Genomic DNA, 20,545 nt, shown 5'->3' with positions numbered 1-20,545 from the left:
CAAACAAGTGGAACATGTCTTTCAATCCTGACAAATCTCACACTCTTACGATGTCTCTCCGAAAAGACCGACTGGACAACCCTCCCATCCACTTTCTGAATAATCCTCTCCAAGAAGTTCTGTCACTCAAGCTTTTGGGTCTCACTATCTGCCATGATCTTTCCTGGGAAAACCACATTTCAAATCTGGCCTCCAAAGCCAGTCGCCGACTGGGCATCCTCCGCCGTGCGAAGTCCTTCCTTGGCACACCACATACAAGGCTTTCATCCGCAGCTCAATGGAATACTGCTCTCCCTTCTGGACTGGTGCTCCTGCCTCACACCTGGCGCGTCTTCACGCTGTTGAAACCAAAGCGTTCAGAATCATTGGAATCTCCCGCGATGAAGCTAACTCCAAGGGCCTTTCACTCACTCACTCACCGCAGGCAGGTAGGTGGTCTTTCCGTCTTCTACCGACTCCTCTCTGGCCTTGCCCCCCCAGCTCTCACTGGGCTCTGTCCCCCAAATATTCCTACAGGTCGCACAATATCTGCCTGCAACCCTCTTATGGTTAAACTGCCAAAATCGAGACTCTCTGCTCACCTTCACTCCTTCATTCCTCTTTTCTCCCACCTCTGGAACAAACTCCCTCACTCTCTTCAATCCCACTCCACCCTCCAGGTCTTTAAAACAGCTGTTCACCACCATCTCTTATCTTCCCCCATCCAAAACCTTGATCTTTTCTACCCCTGCTAATTTCACCCCAATCCACTTTTTTGAAATACCAACTTCTGTCCTGGAAGTCCTTGGTGTCCTTGTGTTTTATACTTCTGATTCCCACGCCTCCCCCACCCAAGCCCTCTCCCTCCCACACATCTCCCTGCTCTCAAATGTTATGTTTGTGTGCTTCCCCTTCTCTCCCCATCTTGTCTTCCGCTCCCTCTTTTTATATATTTTGTTTGTCTGGTTGATGTGTTTGTGAAATAAATGTTAGCTCTTTCACGAGCCTCGATTCAGTATACAAAAACAAAGAAGATAAAGTTTATGAACACTCGTGAGGTAAATGAATAACCTGCCTTCTCAGGTTGGTATGATCTCCGCGGACCATTAATTTGCGCCTTGCGGCCCACGCCCACTGATGGGTCGCAACCCACCGGTTGAGAATCTCTGATGTAGCTCACATAATCCTTCCTCCCACAGGACGTCCCTGACTTCTTAGTGTCTCTCCCTAGCTATTGTCTCCTCCGATTTGATAGGCCTGAATGTCGCCTTGGCGGCAGAGTTGCATTTTGCATCAATAACTCAATTTTCCCATTCCTCAGGAGTACCATTGGCTGCGACTTCGCATCCACTCCCACCTCTTGTTCATTTATCTGTATTACACCATCCTTCTAACAGTGACGTTCCATTTACATCTCTCAGACAACATGGACCAACTTTAAACCACTGATCTCAATTCTCTCTTCCTCATGTGGTGATTTTAATTGTCACCATGCAACTTGTCTTGGAGTTGGTACCTCTCTCACCAGCCATGGCACTTCAGCAAAAGACTTATGTGGCACCATGGGACTGACTCATTTGATGAATTTTCTGACCGGGATTTCTCCTAATGGAAAATCCTCCCCTCTGGACTTGATGACAACCTTCCCTACAAATGTCTTCTGCTCTTCCTCTGATCCAATTGGTTAATCTGATCATAAGCCTGTGACAGTCAACATATCTCGGCTATTCTCAGAGAGCTGCCTCAACGCGGGTGAGTCTGGCAGTTCACTCAGGCATATTGACAGGGACTGCAACCAGCCATCTCACTTCAGGACTTGTCTCCCATAACAACTGTCCCTGATGTTAACTCAGCCCATTTTTTATTTTATTTTATTTAATGTTGGAGGTTCCAGGCATGGACTACATAGCCCTTATCGAGGCCAGGCCTTAAATAAAAGAGAAGAAAAGTGTATGATGAAAAGTGTATGGTGTTTGTTTGCGAGAAAGAGAGATTGAAGCTGGCCCGGTAGCTGTACTTTGAGTGAGACAGAAAGTAAGACCAGCAATCCTGACATGGAGAGGGTAAGATGGTTCCGGGCACCACTTTAACGCTCCTAAGTCAGGACGGTAGTACTACCCTGGGCGATTGCTGTCTACAACCTACTACCTAAAAGCCTGAGAATTCTTCCATAGAAACCTGCTGTCTCATGCACAGATTCATTCCATCTTGTCATCCATTCCATGTTAGCTCTTTCACAAGCCTCAATCTTGTATACAAATAAATAAATAAATCTCGTCTTCAGTTATCATACCCTTCTTTCCCACCCATGGTACACTGAATCCTGTGGTGAGGCAGTTGCTCTGAAAAAACTTGCCTTCTCTTCCTGGAAAGCAAACCCAACAGAAGGCAATCTCAGATCATTCCAAAAAGCCTGCGCCAAGTGTCCACTCCCATGAGAGTTCACTCCCACCCTAACACTTGTCCAAACTCAATATTGAACTTTCAAACTTGTCTCCCTCCTCTAAAACCTGGTGGTGCCTTGTTAAGTCTGTCTCTGGCGTATGCTTCCGTTCCCTCTCCAAATGGCACCACAGCTGGCTCTGCTCGTGAGAAGGCCGAATGCCTCAATTATGTGTTTGCCTCCAAATATTGTCACCAACCCCTTACTCCCTACCCTTTTGTACCCAACTGCTCCTGGACTGTTTTTTCTTTTCTTTTTTTTTCATCTGAGAATGTGAAGGGTTTTTTTCACCCTCGATTCTGCTAATGGACCGGAAAACCTGCTCTGTTGCTCTTGCACATCCTCTTTCTGCTCTTTTCACCCTTTCATTTGCACTAGGTCATCTTCCATATGCTTGGAAATCAACCAACGTCACTATGTTGCATTAAAAAGTGCAATATACAATCAATCCTCTTAACTTCAGAGAAATTAGCTTGCTTCCAATCGTCAGCAAGGTCCTGGAATTGATCATTACAGTTGATATGAAATCATTCCTTTTCTCCAACGGCCTCATCTCAGATCACCAATCGTCCTGGTCTGCTCATCGTTCTGTCATCTACCGCTTACTTTCTGGTCTTGCACCCTCCGCTCTTTCTGTGCTGTTCCTCTCCCAGGTTCCTGCAGGGCATACTCGATCCATTATCAACACCCTTCTGATTAATCAATCCCCACCTCCACTTATTCGCTCATTCGTTCCTCTCCCTCACCCCTCCCCCCCACCCCCACCTGACTGTGTAACCAACTTCCACATTCTCTTCAATCCCATTCTTCCCTCCAGGTCTTGAAGACCAGCATCGGGTCACCCACCATCCAAAACCATGATATTTTCTACACTTGTCAACCTCCCTCCACCCCACCTCCTTCCAAATTCCCAGTTTTTCCTTCTAGTCTAGTCAAATTTCTGGGAAACGTGAATTCATGAGGCATTTTTGAGTAAAAGCAAGCAAACCACTTTTTCTGGGGTAGTTTTTCGTGCTGAATACGAATCTGTTGTTTGCCAAGCCCAAAAATGCGTAATTAGGTCACTAATCAAGGTCAAAGGTCAATGAGTGCAAAATTCAAAATTTTTGAAAAAATGTTTTATTTTACATCACCTATCTGTACATTTCAATTATTTTACAGTATTTTGTCTGGTAAGGTTACTACAGCTTTTCACAATTATGAAAGTAAAGGGAATTGTGAAGGGAAAAAATCAGATTTTTGTGAATATATCCGTAATGAAGCAACTTTTCGTTTTTTGACATACTGTTTTAATTCACTTGAATTGTTGCCTTAAATACCATCAGTGAAGTGGTTTACCTGAGTCCTATATAATAGCAAGATTGTTTTCTACACTAAATGTCAATATTTGACTAATTAGCCACTTAATTAGGGCTAACGGTCACAAGGCGCAAAGTGCACTTACATGGCACAAGGCGCAAAATGCACTTCATGGCAAACATGTTTGGAGTGCAGGCAGTTGATCATTATCACATGTATTCTTAATTAATCCTGAATCAATTGCAGTCTGTCAGACTGATTGGCTGGAAGGAGGAGCCATCCAGGGGAATGCCAATTAGCTTAACTGTGTAAGCTCTGACCCCCCCCCCCCCTACTTTGGCCTGTTTCGACATGGTGTTTCACTGGCATTGCACTTGCAGGCCTCAGTGCAGAACTGTTTCCCCCACTTCCGACAAGAGCAACTATCAGAACTGCAACCTTTCTTGCAACCACACTGAGTAAGTTCTCGGCATCCCTTTGGAATTGACGGTAAAGTTGTAAGAACCAGTGACAACTTGTCATCAACGAGTTTCCATCCACAATCAGTCGGCGGTGGCAGATCTGTCATTGGATTACTGGCCTCTCTCCAAATGAAACTTTGGTAGTTTGCACGCTCTATGTGGAACTTTGCTGCATCACTAGATGGAGGTAGGGTCTCCGTTGCATGGCATTTGTTGAACAGTTTAATGCGGGCTTGATTACAGTTCTCAGATGGTTCCTTGTAGATATGGCAAATGAACTTTTCAGCATCTTCTGTGACCTTCTTTGATGGTGTCGGAAACTGCTGTTGTTGGATCTTTTCAACTGCTGTTGGTATATCCAACGTTGACGTATTGGATGGTTTGATGTCTCCAAGACCGCTTTCAGCAGATGGCCCCCTCTGCCAGGCAGCTAACTGAGTAGCGTGAAATGTATTTTTGCCATCTAGGGTAGAGTCATTGATGTCAATATTGTCGCCAGAAAAATGCACAAATCGTCCCGAAACCAGGTTGCTGGTAACAACTGCCCCAGTTTCTTGATCAAGCGCTTTCAGAGTGTTTTCAGCCATGGCAGTGTCATACCTAAGAACCCGGTTATAGCTGATTATGTGCCCAGCATTATGGAATAGCTCAACTAATTTCTTTGATCGAGTTGACTGGTGCAGCGTCATACCCATTCCAACGTGTTTAGGCGGTGCCTTCTTGTCTCCACATACACCATAGACCATGTCTTGTCCAATGCTAAGGACCCTTGTCTTCTTCACCCAACCAGTTTCAGACATCTCACTTTCGTCAAACTCAGCATTGACACTACTTTGGCCTCCAAGCAAGATATTCACAAACATGAGTACAGATGGTGGTACACTTGCCAACTCTGCTTTTTCGCTTACATCGCAACCTTCGAATGCAGGATGTGACATGATATCACTGCGGAGTTGCAGAGCAACGTGCACTAAAGACAGAAAATGATCATCCTGTTGTCTAAATATGGGAATATAGTCTGCACTGTTCTGACCGCACACCATTTCTGAAAGAGGTATGTGACTGAAATGTCGTGGAAGAAGCAAAGTTTGTTTCTCTGAAGGTGCCAAATTTCTTAGCACAAGAAATTCATAAATGTCCCCAATGCAATTCGACAAAGTTTCTTTAAAAGTCCCCAGTCTACTAAGATACGATGTAGGAATTGTGCCGTCGCACTCACTGGCTAACTCTTTGTACCTCTCGAACACTGCAGATAGTTCAAATACGTGCCCTTTCTCAGCAGAGTGACGCAGCTCTTGACACAACCATGATATCGCCATGTCTGCTGATTTGCTTTCAGTTTCCGCCCTTTTGACATCCCTAAAGAATTTACTAAGACAGTTAACATGGTAACATGCCTCAGCTGAGATTAAATCATTCTCATTTGCAGTACGGACTAAGATGTTATGTACAAATTTAGCTTTTTCCGTAATTTCATTACTCATTTTGAAGGTTGTGACACGACTTGTCTTCTGCTTCTTGTCAAAGTTCTGGCAGAACATACACAATGTCCAGTTCATCTTAGTAGTACTACTGCGTAAAAACGGACATGCTTCAGCCGAAACACTCTTTCTTTCAGGATCTTTTTCGTTTTTCGATTGTTCCTTGGCTAGCTTAGCATTTATTTTCCCCTTGTGTGTGTATGCAGAGTAACATAGCTTATGCCATTTAAGTTTGGGGAGACTTTCTGGAGGCTCTGCAAAGAGAGTCGAAAGCCTGTCCACGGCTGATCGAAATTCATAGTGTCTAAGTTTGCATCGGAGCTCGGTCGCCTCTCTGATGGCAGCAATACCCTGGTTTGTCTGGTTGAAAATCGTATCTTTGACCTGGCTAGTTCCCTGACAAATGATACAAAGTTCAAACGACACATCCTCACGCTGTCGCTTGAGGCTGGCAATAGGTTCCATGGTTGGCCTGAGGGGAGAAACAGAAACCAAACTAAGCACCAGGCACGCATGTTCTGACCATGAAAACTACAACGTTGTATGATATACTGCAACAGCCCTTAAATGATCGAATAAGCGCAGGCAGTGTTGGCCCGGGTTTTAATCTTATTCTCAAAGACACAAAGTAAAGCTTCTTCAAGACAAAACATCTAACCGATATCACTAATTCATTAGTGGTAGATGCATTAGGCACTCATCGTCAATGCCCATGCCCTGCCTGTCTTTTTACTACTGTTAGGTAAATGTACATGTATGTAGGCCTGCCTATGATGTGAGATGTCAAGCATACATTACACATTTGTATGTACATGTATCTCACCAAAGAAGAATGCATTCCTTTACTTTCATTTGATTTTATATTTCATTTTTTAACAATCTTAAAAAGACCCTTACCTGTACTCCTGAAATGTTTAATGCCTGATGCCTAGGGTACGAACTAGATGGCTTATGCTAGGCTATTAGATTCATTCTTCATCATTAAGGGTCTATTGAAGAACACCCTGCTCTGTCTGAATGGAAATGATTTGACAAACATGGCAAATGCATTGGGGTCAGAAAGATGAAGCCACTTTCACTGTTGAGTGAAAGGGATGGTTTCAAGTGCAAGTAACTGTTACGTCATTGCAAGACTTTCGCACTCATTGACCTTTGACCTATGTTGTTTACCGGTGACATTTAGATTCTGTCTTTATAAAATCTATCTCTAGACCATCAATAGGAGCATAAAAACTCTGCCCCATTGTGCATTTAGAGGTTAAACTGCAAGCAAATTACGCAAAAACTAATTGTCGCCCCTTACAGAGATAAAGGCAAATGAGCATAGATGTGTCCTCACGTTTTCCTTTAAAAATAAGATTTTGAAAAGCTTTAGCAACCTTACTAGACAAAATATTGTAAAATAATTGAAATGTACAGATAGGGGATGTAAAATAAAGCATTTTTTCAAAAAAATTGAATTTTGCACTCATTGACCTTTGACCTTGATTAGTGACCTAATTACGCATTTTTGGGCTTGGCAAACAACAGATTCATATTCAGCATGAAAAACTACCCCAGAAAAAGTGGTTTGTTTGCTTTTACTCAAAAATGCCTCAATCATTCTATAAAGGCACATTTTCAGATTTTTTGACTAGGCTATTCCTGAGAGTTTCCTTCTGTGTCAATCTTGTCCACCTCTTGTGTCCTTTCCTACACCTCATTCCTCCCCACACCCATTGATTATTTATCCAAGTCTCTCTATTTTGTCCTTCAGCTCTGCTGTTGGTCTTTCCCCCCTCCCTCTACTGTTCCTTTTGTCCTGTTGTGTCCTGATCCGTCCTTATCCCTTCAGTGTTCCAGCTCTTCCATGAACTTTGACTCTGTATACAAACACGAAAAAGGGTAGGGCTGTTCCCTTTATATCTTTAAGCGTCTTTGTTGAGTCCTATCTAGACAAGAGGTATTGAGCATATTTTTTGCTGTTGCACTTATTACCACAGGAGATTGCAGGTAAACTTCCCACTACTCCCTCAGGGATCATGAAAGTACCTGCAGCTACCGGCCTGTACAATGTCCCAACAATCCCGACTGCCCGCCGCTTGTGCAGATGGATCTTGAAGCTCATCTCCAGGAATGCAAGCATGTCAAGTGTCCTTACAGCAAGTACGGGTAAGGGATGGGGGACATGTTACATTGCAAGGGATAAATATTTCCCGATTTATTAGTCCCTTACCAGTTTCACCAGAGGGGACTATATGTTTGCTCTCCTGTCTGTCTGTCCATCCATTTTTCTGTCCGTCCATCCCATCTGTGGTTTTTCAGACTTTTTTCCCCATACCCTTGAACATATTCAACTGAAACTTGGTACATGGCTTTATTATGACAAATTATAGAACTAGTTCGAATTTCAGCGAGTTTCGTCAATTTCTCAAAGTTATGCCCTTTTTGGACTGATCACATTGGTAGGGGACATGTATTTCAAAGTAATTCTCGTTCTTGTTTTTCTTTACTTCCTTTAGGCTACATTCATTTCTTATTGCATGTGTCAGATTTTCCACAAATAGGTGGATTTTCATATTGCTATTACTATATATTCTATATTTGTATTTTTGTGCATGTTGAAGTATTTAAATATTTCCTGCTGCACTCTCATTTTTTCCACCCTAAAATCCCCACTGGTATGTCTGTAACATGTGTGTGAATTGTATAGATAATTGTCTCACTCAATGAAGCTCACAACAAATGTGTGCTTCCTTGGGCAAGCCAGAAAACATCATCTTGCTCATCTCAAGGCAGAACTCTCCAACGAGTCTGCTTCCTGGGTCTTGGTGGCACCATCTCACGTCTATCTCGATTGAAATCATCTTCTCTACCATGTTACTTACTTCAAACTCTCAATCGGTGCTCAAAGCAAGACAATGTCTCAACTCCGTGTTGTTACTCCAGATCTTGTGTACCCAACCCATCCCGCTCTGTCCTCTCATTTATTGTCTCGTATCCAAAGCTTTTGTCTTTCACATGCGACAAGGTAGAGGAAGGAGGTAGATCAGTGCCAGTGTTCTTTGAAAAGTGTGAAAACTTTCTGCAACAATTCACTTCTTCCGAGACAGATAGATGATAAATAAAGAGAGAAATAAAGAAAAAGCAAGAACTAGAATGAATAAAGAGAAATGTGAAAAGTAGAAAGAAATGTGAATACAAATAGATAGATACAAATCTATACAATAAATAAGAAACAACAACAAACAATAACAAACTCCCAAATAAGAATAACAAATAACCATAATAATATAATAACCATACAAGAATATATGGAATGAATAGATTTCAGCAGTTACTCCCCAGGCTCAAACGCAGCAACAGGTACAAGCTATCAGTGGGTAAGCACTGTGTGCACACAGCATCAGGATGTGGTACAAACATAGAGTAATCAAATGGAAGAACAAGTGGTGTACTGCATTGGAGTCATCAGAAGGAACTCAAATAAGTAAAGAGCAAAGATGGAGTCATCAGGAGGAACCTGGATGGAATTCTGGTTCCTCCTGATGATGATGTGATCTCCATCTTCTATGGAGATCAAAGGATTTTTTTTTTTTGGCAAACAAATCTTTTCATTTCTCCAAAATTGGAATTTATTGTTGCCACTTAAAATACACAGTGACATCGCATTAGCAAATCAACGTGTGGGTACATGCATAGCAAACCCTGAGCCTATTAATAATGATGAGAGTTCACTTTTATCTTCTTTGTAGAGAAGGGGGTCAAACATTGAGCTGATTTGTGGACATCACATGCGAATGCAGATTTTCCATGTCTGGTATAAGAAGCTTATTATTGTTGTAAATTATATGCTAATAACGTTTCCTCACCTTCTCCCATTACTTTTATACAAATTGATTATCACAACTTGTCAATTGATCAGATTTCCAAATGCTGTATAAAAACAAAAACAGAAAAAGGTATGAGAAGAGTGAGTTATCTCTCAGTGTACAGTTTGAACAGCAGGAGAGTGTACAAAGAGATCTAACTCTATAGTGAAATGTGCCAGGATCCCAGCATAGATGCCAATGCACATTATCCATGGACGTTTAGCTGTTTCTTAATTTAATAAAGTTATTAGTCCTTCCTTGTGTTAAGCTTTGTGAATTGTATTGTAATGCTTTGTGTATTTTGGTTATTGGCTTAGTGGTTAGAGTGCCGGCTTGGGATCCTAGGATCCTGGGTTCGAATCCCGGTCGATCGCTAAATTAACACCAGGGGGGTTGACTCAGCCTGTCATCCTTCCAAGGTCGGCAAATTGAGTACCAGCTTGCTGGGATGAATGATCCCGGTGTGTACCCCGGTTTAGAATAGGTACACCGTATCCCTGCGCATCGTAAGAGGCGACTCAGGGTTGGCGTCAGGAAGGGCATCCGGCCATAAAAACATTGCCTCAAACAGGGAACCATGATTGTCATGGGGCCCACAAGGCTAACCCCCGCTCTAGCGGGGAAAATGGCCTTAAAACGATCATTCATTCATTCATTCTCCTTCCATGGGCAGCAGAGGGCGTTCGTAGACCTGGATGGTTACACGACAGCGGGACTCGCAACTCTGTACAGCAGCATTTGATTAGAAACGTGAAATTTTCCTGTAGTGCTTCCAGTTGGCATTGACGGCAGGGCTTTGTGGGTGGCTTTGAGTTTTCCTGCTTCTTCATGGTAGCGGTTTGGTGACAACTCAGTGCAAGCAGAGGAGCACAGAAATGAGATCCAAAGGTTTGGTATAAAATCTGCCAGAACTGGATGGTTCTGGACTCCATCTTGCTGCTGCCCTGCAGAGAGCGGTTTTCCATTGCCATCTTCCATAATGATCAAATGGAAGATCAAATACGGCATCTGAGTCATCAGAAGGAACCTGAATACGCAAAGAGCAAAGATGGAGTCATCAGGAGGAACCTGGATAGGATTCGGGTTTCAGCCACCACTCCACAACCCTCAAACACATCTAGGTTCAGTCAAGTGAGCCTTACAGAAAACCTTCTGCAACAATTCACTTCTCCCTAGACAGATAGATAGATAGATAAAGAGAGAACAATAAAGAAAAAGCAGAATTAGAAAGAATAAGGAGAAATGGGAAAAGGTCGAAAGAAATGTGAAAAAAAAAACCCCCCCAAAAAACCAAAGATATGTGGAAGAACCCAGATAGATAGATTTCAGCAGTTACTCCCCAGGCTCAACCACAGCAACAGGTACAAGCTACCAGAGGTCCATCGCAGCTAGGGCCGAGGTTAAAGACAAAGCATTGCTACTACAGCTGTTTGACTTTTACAAACATTGAATGTTAGTTAGGCCACAAGTGTGGCCACGTTTTTCTGCTTTCTCTCCCGTAGTTGCTGTAACGTGCTGTGTAGGACCATGGAACAACTATTTATTATTGTTTGATAGATTTAAGCAGTAGTTTTGACAAGGAGGCCTGTTATGGTTTATCCAAGCATTCTTAAGAAATGCTTGTGCATCAGACATGGCTTGTCGAGGGCTTGGTTATGGTTGAGAGCAAGTTGTTTGTGTGCTCAGATCATGTATGAGTAATAGCCTTGACAGCAGTCATTATATAATCTCTGCAGGCAATTGCATAAATGTTTTGGCAAAGAAACCAATATTGTTGACCGCCACCCATATTCTAAGGGAAGGATGCATTGAGCATGTGTATTTGCAATTCCTCGTGTAAAGCAGCTATTTGACTGCGTTTATGGGTTTTAACACAAAGCGGTTGAAGAGTACCGGGAAATCAGCACGGGAACGATTTAACAGCTATAACGGCACCCGGTAGAGTGCATACCTCCGCCGGGCTGATCGGCCTACGTTTTGTATCCCACTGAAAGGCCGGATCTGCATCCAGACTTAATCAAAATCGAATTGGCTTGTTCTTGTCACCGACCCAACTCATCCACCAAGTTTTGTCATAATCCGTACAGAACATTTTGAGATATTGTGCTTTGTATCGTTTTTGGCCCTATCTCACAATGGTGAAGAATCACTTTAAAATTATTTGATCTGGATTGGCATCTTCACCAAAATCTGATCAATTCGTCCTTGCCACACTCCCAATATGTCCACCAGGTTTTGTCTAAATCTATGAATACCACTTTGAGATATGCTCGCAAACAGAAAGACAATCAAACAGGAGTGAAAACATAACCTCCGTCCACCCTTGGTGCCGGAGGTAATAATCGGAGTCGAATGCATTTGATAGAATGGCATTGTAGCCTAGAGGTGTGCACATTCCCCTCTTCGCTGTATAGCCCGAGTTTGAATCTTGATCCAGCTATAAACTGTCATCCTGGTGTTTCACAGGCAGGGCGAGGCATCAATGTGTGTATCGTCTCTCAGATAGATGTTAAACTTGGTGTCTCGTCTGCCTGCATTAGTTATTGGACGTTAAAGATCCCATAGTGTCCTTTGCGAAGAGCAGACAAGTAATCACTTGCACCATGAACAAATAAGTTCCTGCACCCTCAGTTGAGTATCCTTCATCGGAGTGAGGAGCCGTTGCAATTTGCAAACCCTGCCAAAGAAACCGCTTTGGCAGAACTGACACTGTGGTTCATGGTAGGTTCATAATGAATGAATAAATTAATGAATAAAAAATTGCATTAGTTGAGAGAACGAGAAGAGCCTGAGTGAATGTGAATTCGTTTACACATGCAATATAAAAAAACCCATTCCATTCCAAAAAGAGTTCGGCCCATGTAAGTGCCTAAAGCGTCATCGGTTGTTTCGGGGTTAAATGGCCAATTACTTTGGTGATTCAAATTGGGGCAGCTTGAACTAAAATAAATGATTTCGAAGACATCGATGATGATTATGATGATGATCACTCCTTTTTGCATCTTCAGATGCATATGGCTGCAGAAACAGTTTCCTTGGCTATTGGGCACAATCCTGGACGGGTCACCACTCTGACACAGGATACTCAAATATGTCATTCATCCCAGTAAGTTGGTACTCACACCATCTCAGAAGGATGACAGACTGAGTCAACCCACCTGGTGTTACTTCAACAGCATCACAGTGGCTTGAACTCAGGACCTTGCAATCTTAAGCCAGCCACCTTAACCGTTCAATCAACATCAGGCTTGAAGACATTAATGACTGATTAATTAAAACATTGGATCATTTTTTTTTTTTTTAATGAACGGACTTTACCCAAACTCTAATTGACAACCAAGGAAGTAAGAAGTCGTGAAGGAAAATAATTGTATGGGGATATGCTGGGGTTAATTGGGGGTCAAACATTCCTCTATCTCTTTTTACACACTTTTATTTAACTTCATCTGAACTTTGTTTGTTTGTCCCGTTTCAAATCTTCGAGTCATTCGTTTTCCAGGTGCCATACGTCCTAGAGAGCTGAAATCTGGCCCACGGTCCTCTTTTCTGGTACATTTTCATCTATCAAAATTTAATTTTAAAAAGAAAAAAAAAAGGTTCAAAACTTTTTTAAAAAGAAAAAAAGTGTGTAGCCCTAAAACATGTTTTTTTGTTTGAATGAAAATGAATTAATGATCGTTTTAAGGCCATTTTCTCCGCTACAGCGGGGGTTAGCCTTGCGGGCCCCATGACAATCATGGTTCCCTTTTTGAGGCAATGTTTTATGGCCGGATGCCCTTCCTGGCGCCAATCCTTGGTCATGCTCTTACGATGCGCAGGGATACGGTGTACCTATTCTAAGCCGGGGTACACACCGGGATCATTCATCCCAGCAAGCTGGTACTCAATTTGCCGACCTCGGAAGGATGACAGGCTGAGTCAACCCCCCTGACGTTAATTCAGCGATGGACCGGGATTCGAACCCAGGATCCCAAGCCTGCACCCTAACCGCTAAGCCAACACCAGGCTGTTTACTTGTTGTATTTAATGTATTTGGCCTCAAACACTTGCAGAAACAAATGCATAACTCTGTTGTGACCTTTACCTGCGATTTATTTCTGACAGCTGCGAATTTGTGGGCAATGATGAGACCATGACAACGCATCTGTCCGTGTGTCGCTTTGAGGGCGTTAAAGACTTCCTGCGCCGCAGTGAGGAACGTTCTGCAGAGCTACATGCGGTTCTTGCACAACGGGAACATGAGCTGGCCTTCCTGCGCAGCACACTCGGTCGTCTTGCCGAGAGCCTTGAGCAAGTTGAAAAGAGGGTTGAAACTAGGCTAGGTAAGAGTAATGTTAATTCCATTTTTTGTTAATGGCATCCCCATATGTTGCTCACTTTATGAGAATAACGTTTTCCTTCCCTTCGGTGGGGAGGGTTTCCTCCTGAGCCTCTTCAAGCAGTTGAGAGACACGATAGGTGTCAAAGCTCATAAGATTATTGGTCTACTGGGCGGCATTGCTTTACAATTCGGCTGCAGAACGCACATGCCTGAGTCCTTTGGAAAATGGCAGTACAGCTGGCCAGATCGTACAAGACCAAGAACCTGAGGCAGAATGTAACTTGGAACATGGCAGCAGAGGTCTGACTTGCATTGCACTTTGGAGCAGGCCATTCACTTCTGAACCCCACAGAACAGTTCTCCACCTTGATAGGTCATCAACCTCTCAGACAGTCGTACCTCTGTTCTTCTTCATTCCCCTATTCCCTCTTCTTTTAACATTACTTGCACCTATTTGTTGCACCATTACTTGCACCAGTATGTTGCATAATGGTTGGAGCATCCACTCTGAGTCTAGGAGGTTGGTGGTTCGAACCCTGCCTGGGTCATACCAAAGACTTTCAAAATGGTACTTCCTGCTTCCTTGCTTGATGCTCAACATGTAAAAAGGATAGAACACGGACAAACAATCATTGGTTGGCAACCACTGTGCAGGCTTGATGGGCCGAACGGTCTCCTCCTGTGTTGAAGTTCCTTGAAAGTGAACTCATATTATTATTACCTTTGCCATCGAAGGTGGGTGGAGGTTATATGTTTACACCCCTGCCTGTTTGTCTATCTGTGAACAGGATATCTCAAAAAGATTCGGACGAAATTTGGCAAATAGGTAGTTTATGTGACAAGGACGAAATGATTAGATTTTGGTGAAGATCCGGATTTGGATGCTATATTTTAAGTGATTTTTCACCATTCAGTGATGGGACCAAAAACGATATATAGCACAACAACATGCATTTTAAGGCCATTTTCCCTGCTAGAGCAGGGGTTAGCCTTGCGGTCCCCATGACAATCTTCTCCATTTTGCCCTATTTTCTGCATCTCCCATATTTGCCCATATTTATAACTATATATTTGTTTCATTTGCCCATATTTCTGCAAAAACGATATATAGCACGATATTTAAAAAAGTTGTGGATGAGTTATGACAAAATTACGTGGATGAGTTGGTTAGGTGACAAGAACGACTGATTTGTTTGGTTCAGGTCGGAATACATGTCCGGCCTATGAGTGGGATACAAAAGGTAAACTTCTCATCCTGGCGGAGGTATGCACTTGACAGAGTGCCGCTCTTTCCTTGTTTTATTTTTATTTTTTAATTGCACTGCATGAAAAGTTTTTAGTTCAATAAACATTTTTCCTCCAGATGTGATGCATGAGAATCAGAGTAAGCTGAGTGAAGACCTCATGGAGTTTCGCCGTGACACCACTGTGCTAAGTGTAAGTCCGTGCAGGAATCCCCCACTCCCCCAGTGGCCTGTAAAAGGTGTTCATGGGCATCTTCATGAGTGAGACCTTGTCCGTGTTTCCAGGATGAAATATCACACATCAATGCACGGCTCAACATGGGAGTTCTTGGATGTGAGTTGTTTTTGCTTTGTTTGTTAAGAAAATACATCTGAAATCGGGATCGATTTTATTTATTGTACAATGTACATGATTCACGTGCTCGGGATTTAGATAAATCAATGGACAAATCAACATAGTCTGTGGGATTTGAACTTGGGATTCCAGCATACTGATGATCCAAGTGCTACAAACACAAAGCAGGCCAGTCTGTTTTCCTGTCTTCCTGTTTCCATCTGTTTTCTCAATCCATTATTATTTTATCAATACAGCATGCCGCCCTCCCTCCTCTCTTCCGGTCCTTCCTCTCTCTCGTATGTAATCCAGCACTTTGGAAATATTCAAGCAGCAAGTGATAAAACATTTTGATTTGATGGTCCGAATACTTAACTTGTGAGCTGTGGATGCATAATTTGGCAAAAAATGTTTAGAAAATCAACATGTGACTCTACAATTGGTTCAGTTCATCATTGCGCAGGATGGCCTCGAGGTACACACACTCGCCTCAAAGCTGTCTAGCATGGGTTCGAATCCTGGCCCAGCTATGAACTGTCATCCCAGTGTTTCATAGGCAGGGTGATTCATCAACGTGTGTGCCATCCCTCGATGGACGTTAAACGTGGTGTCCTGCCTGCCATTAGTTGGTGGACGTTAAAAGATTTCACAGTGCCCTCCGTGAAGAGTAGCTGAACTATCGCCGGCACCTGAACAAATTACAAATTCTACCCTAATCACTGCTGGGAAAGCAATGACAAATCGTGAAGTATAATCCTTGCCAAGAAAATGCTTCGGCCACATGATGTTCTGTAACAGAGTATGGTACCATGGTAGGGAGACGAGGGTACTCGTACTCGTGTTTCTGTACATCAGAAACATCATTGCACAGCATGAATGGGGAAAACATAGCATGAAGACTTCATATGAACATTACATTTCAGCTGTTCTACCGTAATAATATTTCGAATGAAGTCTCTTCAAGCAATGGCTCTCTGCGTCTGGTAAGATGTCGGTGGCACATATTCCGGTGATTAATGACCTTCAGCAATTAAGGGCTTGTCAGTACGGGAAGTCAACAAGTCACACACACGCACACACTCACACGTGAATACATCGAGACCTGGGAGGGCTCCATTAATCCACCTTCTGAAACCCGCATTTTGAGATAACAACTATCAAGGTGAGCTCACCTGTGTGTTGATCATCTCCAAATCAAATAATTGGAGATCACATCACACCCACTAAATGTACTTCACTCATTCTTTCAGCCTATGACCCTCAGCAAATATTCAAGTGTAAAGGCACTTTTGTGGGACACCAGGGTCCTGTGTGGTGCCTGTGTGTGCACCTTGCTGGGGATCTGCTCTTCAGTGGCTCTTCCGACAAAACCATCAAGGTACGTTTGGGGGATGGGGATGGGGAGGGGGGCAACGGGGTCGTACTGTTAGCATTGAAAGGTTTTGTTCTGAAGAAGCATCTACATCTCTTACATTGTAAAATTTCAACAGGTGTGGGACACGTGTACAACGTACAAGTGTCAGAGGACTTTGGATGGGCACGATGGGATCGTACTGGCACTGTGCATTCAGGGGTAAGGGTGAAGGCATCAGAATGAGGGCCCCACGTAATGATAGGCTAGGAAATGCAAGTATTTTGTTGTCAAATAGAAACATTGCTCGTTTTGGTTTTCGTTCCAGCTTTGACATTACATGCATTTGTAGTTGTTATTTTATTCTTCTTTTGTATTTTGCAGAGCCCAGCTTTTCAGTGGATCTGCAGATTACACTATAATAGTAAGCGCTCCATGCATGTGCTGTCTTCCCTCATGTGTGGCTGGAACTTTCCTTTTGTTTGCTGTTTCAACATAATTTTAATTTATCCTCATTGATGATGATGATGAACTTTTAAGTAACCTTTTTCTTTCCCTCCCCCTATGTATGTTTAGGAAATGTTCCATAAAGGATCAGGATAAGGAATGTGGAATTCAGAATCTGCCATGTATAAATTCACCTGTTACATCTAGTGACTACAATGGACTGTTGCTTTGTGTGCAGGTGTGGGACATTTCAACATTGCAAAAGGTGAATTCGATCCGTGCGCACAGCAACCCTGTGTGTACACTTGTCGCGGCCAATAACCTGTTGTTCAGCGGATCCCTCAAGACAATTCGAGTGCGTTGATTAAACCTCCATGTTGTGCTCAATTCGATAATGCATCCTCTTTTGTCAATTAATTGTTGGGCAACGTGCTCGGGATTTTGTCATTATTCAGCGTTGCACCACGTGTGCAATGTTTATCATCTGAGTGGTTCTGTGGCATTGAGTAACGTGGCCTCTGACATTGGTGTATCTTCTACAGGTCTGGAACATCGATGGCTCTGAGCTGAAGCTAAAGAAAGAATTGACGGAACTGAACCATTGGGTCCGAGCTTTGGTGACTTCACAGAATAAATTGTACAGTGGATCCTACCAAACCATCAAGGTGAGCTCACCTGTGTGTTGATCATTTATATGCAGGGATTTGGTCAAAAAAATCTGGCCTGAAGATGCCACGGATTATAGGCCGATGCGGTTCAAGTCGAAGCAAAGGTTGGTTTCCAGCAAAGCCACTGAAGGGTACCGCGTGCATGCTGGGGTGCTGATTACCAGGTCAAAAAGAGAAATGTATAAAAAAGATAGTTTAGCTCCCAATGGGTCGCATCATCATTATATGCCAAGTCGCATTGTTTGGTCCTGGCAGCTCAAAGGACAATGTCGATGAGCACAATTTTTCATGAACTGGCAGGTTCTGACTTTTGACTGGAAAGGCAAATTTGAGCAGCTGTGAGGATCGAATCCACACCTGTGAGGGCAATGCAAGAAGGCTTTTCCCAATCCACCAATCTGCTGGGGAGGGGAAGGAAGAGGGCGCAGGAGGGGGTATAGATGTGGGGGAGAGAGAGATAGGGGAGGGAGAAAGGAGGGGAGGGTGGGGAGGAGAGCGAAGCCTCACCATATGTCGCTATACTGAACAACACTCCAGGATGGAGCGGTGTTGTGCGGAGGAGAGTGGGAGCGAGGGAAAAAGAGAGATATGGGAGGGGTTGGGGGAGAACGGGAAGGGGGGAGGTTGGGGAGAAGGAGAGAAGAGAAGGAGAAAGGAAGGGTGGGGAGGAAAGAGGGGAGAGCAAAGCCTCACTACATGTCACTATACTGTACGCTCCGGGAGGGAGAGGTGGTGCGAGGCGGGGCATGGGAGCAGGAGAAGAAGGAGGATGGGGAGGGAAGAGTGAGGATGGGAGTGGGCGGTTGAATAAACGGCATCACTCATCCAGTTCAGTGTGCACAGCAGTTACCTGTGTGGTACAATAGCGCAGCGTTACTTTTCTCGTATAATAAGTGTCTTCTGTTTGTTCATGCGTGTCCAGGGTTTCATACTGTCCGTCTCATGTGCAAATTAAATTATTTATTTCTTAAAGGCTGCGTGTGCATTTGCGATTGCTCCCTTTTTGCCGTGTCGACATTTTGGTTTATTTGGCATCAAGAGAGGGCTAAATTCTTAACAATTCTGATTTATAACTGTCGTGCCACACTGCGCTGCACAGACTGATGTCACTGCTTGCCTTTGGTTTGTGAGTAAAAGTGTTTTAATCCCTCGAGCTCAGGTGTGTCAGTTCCCAGCTAAACATTGAAAAAGCACTTGTGGGCGGGGGCCTTCCATGTTGAAAGCACTACAAAGGCTTGAATTACTTTCTCCACCTGCGGTTTTCCAGACTTTCAGCCCATACCCTTTTAACATATTCAACTGAAACCTGGTAACTCGTGGCTTTATTATGATAAGTTACAGAAACTGCAACTTATTCTGAAGCTTTGCATACCTAAAACCATTGGTCCTACTGTATATGGCTCACAATTACTGAGTTTTTGGAACAAGAACATTCATTGAGACCAGTAGGGAACATGTACAGTATTGCAAAACAATAATCCATCCCCCCCCCCACCCCCTTCATACAGATCTGGGATATCCGGTCTCTGGAATGCGTGCACGTGTTGGAGACTTCAGGAGGCAGTGTATATTCCATAGCTGTAACCAATCATCACATAATTTGTGGAACATATGAGAATGTTATTCACGTGAGTTACCATGAATTGAATGTTACTATGAATCTGTTTTCGGATTTTTAGGAGGTCAGTGCTTTTTGAAATGCCCAAAGTTCTAGTCTGGGGGGTTACTCGAGAGGAATTTCCTCCTCCCCATGGATGCCAACCGATGGGGATTGTCCGTGCTCTATACTTTTCAAGCAAGGAAGCAGCACGTACCATTTTTGAAGTCTTTCATATGACTTAATTGAGCCTTTTCCCCCCAAACCCCACTTGCTTTGTTGTCCCAATTTGAATGTGTTCAGGTTTGGGAGTTACAGCGGAAGGAACGAGTGCGCACGCTAACGGGACATGTTGGCACGGTGTATGCCTTGGCTGTCGTGGCGATGCCTGATCAGACAAAAGTGTTCAGCGCATCGTACGATCGTTCGTTGAGGGTGAGAACAACTTGTCAAAATGTCACAACTTAATTGAGCAAAGAATGTAATGTAATCGCTAATTTCAGTACAAAATTAGCAAATTGCATGGGGGGTGGCAAGAGAAGTCAAAGAAAATTGGAAATAAAATACCTTAAATGGTAATTGATCCACTGTAGCGGCTACCGCTGGGTTTTCACAATCGCCTTGCACCTATCAAGGACGCGGAGCGATCACCATGCCGGGCTCGTCCAGGACGCCCGGGCAGGCCCGCGCTCAACTTGCCAGGCCTCGGTCGGGACGCCCGGGCATGCCCGGGCAGGCTCGCTCTCAACTTGCCAGGCCGCAGCCAGGACGCTGGGCCACGCCCCCTCTCGCCTTTCCTGGGCAAACGCTCCGGGATAATATGTATATATATTGCTGCCCGATAAACGGGCTTTTGAGAGTGCCTGAGTGTTTGGTTTGATTAAAGCAACTCGGATGAATTCCAGCTTTTTGTCGCGTCCATTCTTCCGATCGACGTGGGAGCCCCAGCTCCTTCATTGGTGACCTACCGACATGGACACGGCAGTCGCCCTTAAACTGCCTACCTTCTGGGAGGCTCACGCGGCGGTTTGGTTCGCACAGGCGGATTCCCTGTTCGCCCTGCGAGGCA

At 43.8% G+C, this 20,545-nt stretch overlaps 1 protein-coding gene across 3 annotated transcripts in view; it reads left to right on the top strand.

The window, feature by feature from the left end:
* The window catches only part of TRAF7 (TNF receptor associated factor 7), a 72,720-nt gene that overhangs the window by 44,590 nt on the left and 7,585 nt on the right, over positions 1 to 20,545 (top strand). For 2 of the 3 annotated variants that reach the window (XM_068115820.2, XM_078778951.1), the window contains 11 exons: positions 7,680 to 7,814; positions 13,619 to 13,836; positions 15,199 to 15,272; positions 15,365 to 15,413; positions 16,664 to 16,791; positions 16,904 to 16,986; positions 17,149 to 17,188; positions 17,450 to 17,566; positions 17,754 to 17,876; positions 19,388 to 19,507; positions 19,780 to 19,911. In XM_068115820.2, coding sequence (XP_067971921.2) covers positions 7,680 to 7,814; positions 13,619 to 13,836; positions 15,199 to 15,272; positions 15,365 to 15,413; positions 16,664 to 16,791; positions 16,904 to 16,986; positions 17,149 to 17,188; positions 17,450 to 17,566; positions 17,754 to 17,876; positions 19,388 to 19,507; positions 19,780 to 19,911 — 1,219 coding nt within the window. The remainder of the gene's footprint in view (positions 1 to 7,679; positions 7,815 to 13,618; positions 13,837 to 15,198; positions 15,273 to 15,364; positions 15,414 to 16,663; positions 16,792 to 16,903; positions 16,987 to 17,148; positions 17,189 to 17,449; positions 17,567 to 17,753; positions 17,877 to 19,387; positions 19,508 to 19,779; positions 19,912 to 20,545) is intronic. The other variant, XM_068115821.2, reaches the window with a different exon arrangement.

The sequence above is a fragment of the Myxine glutinosa genome, chromosome 5 (genome assembly GCF_964187855.1).
Source record: "Myxine glutinosa chromosome 5, kmMyxGlut1.1, whole genome shotgun sequence".
Taxonomy (NCBI): domain Eukaryota; kingdom Metazoa; phylum Chordata; class Myxini; order Myxiniformes; family Myxinidae; genus Myxine; species Myxine glutinosa.
The sequence above is the reverse complement of the archived record's forward strand: the minus strand, read 5'-3'. Positions and strand labels throughout refer to the sequence as shown.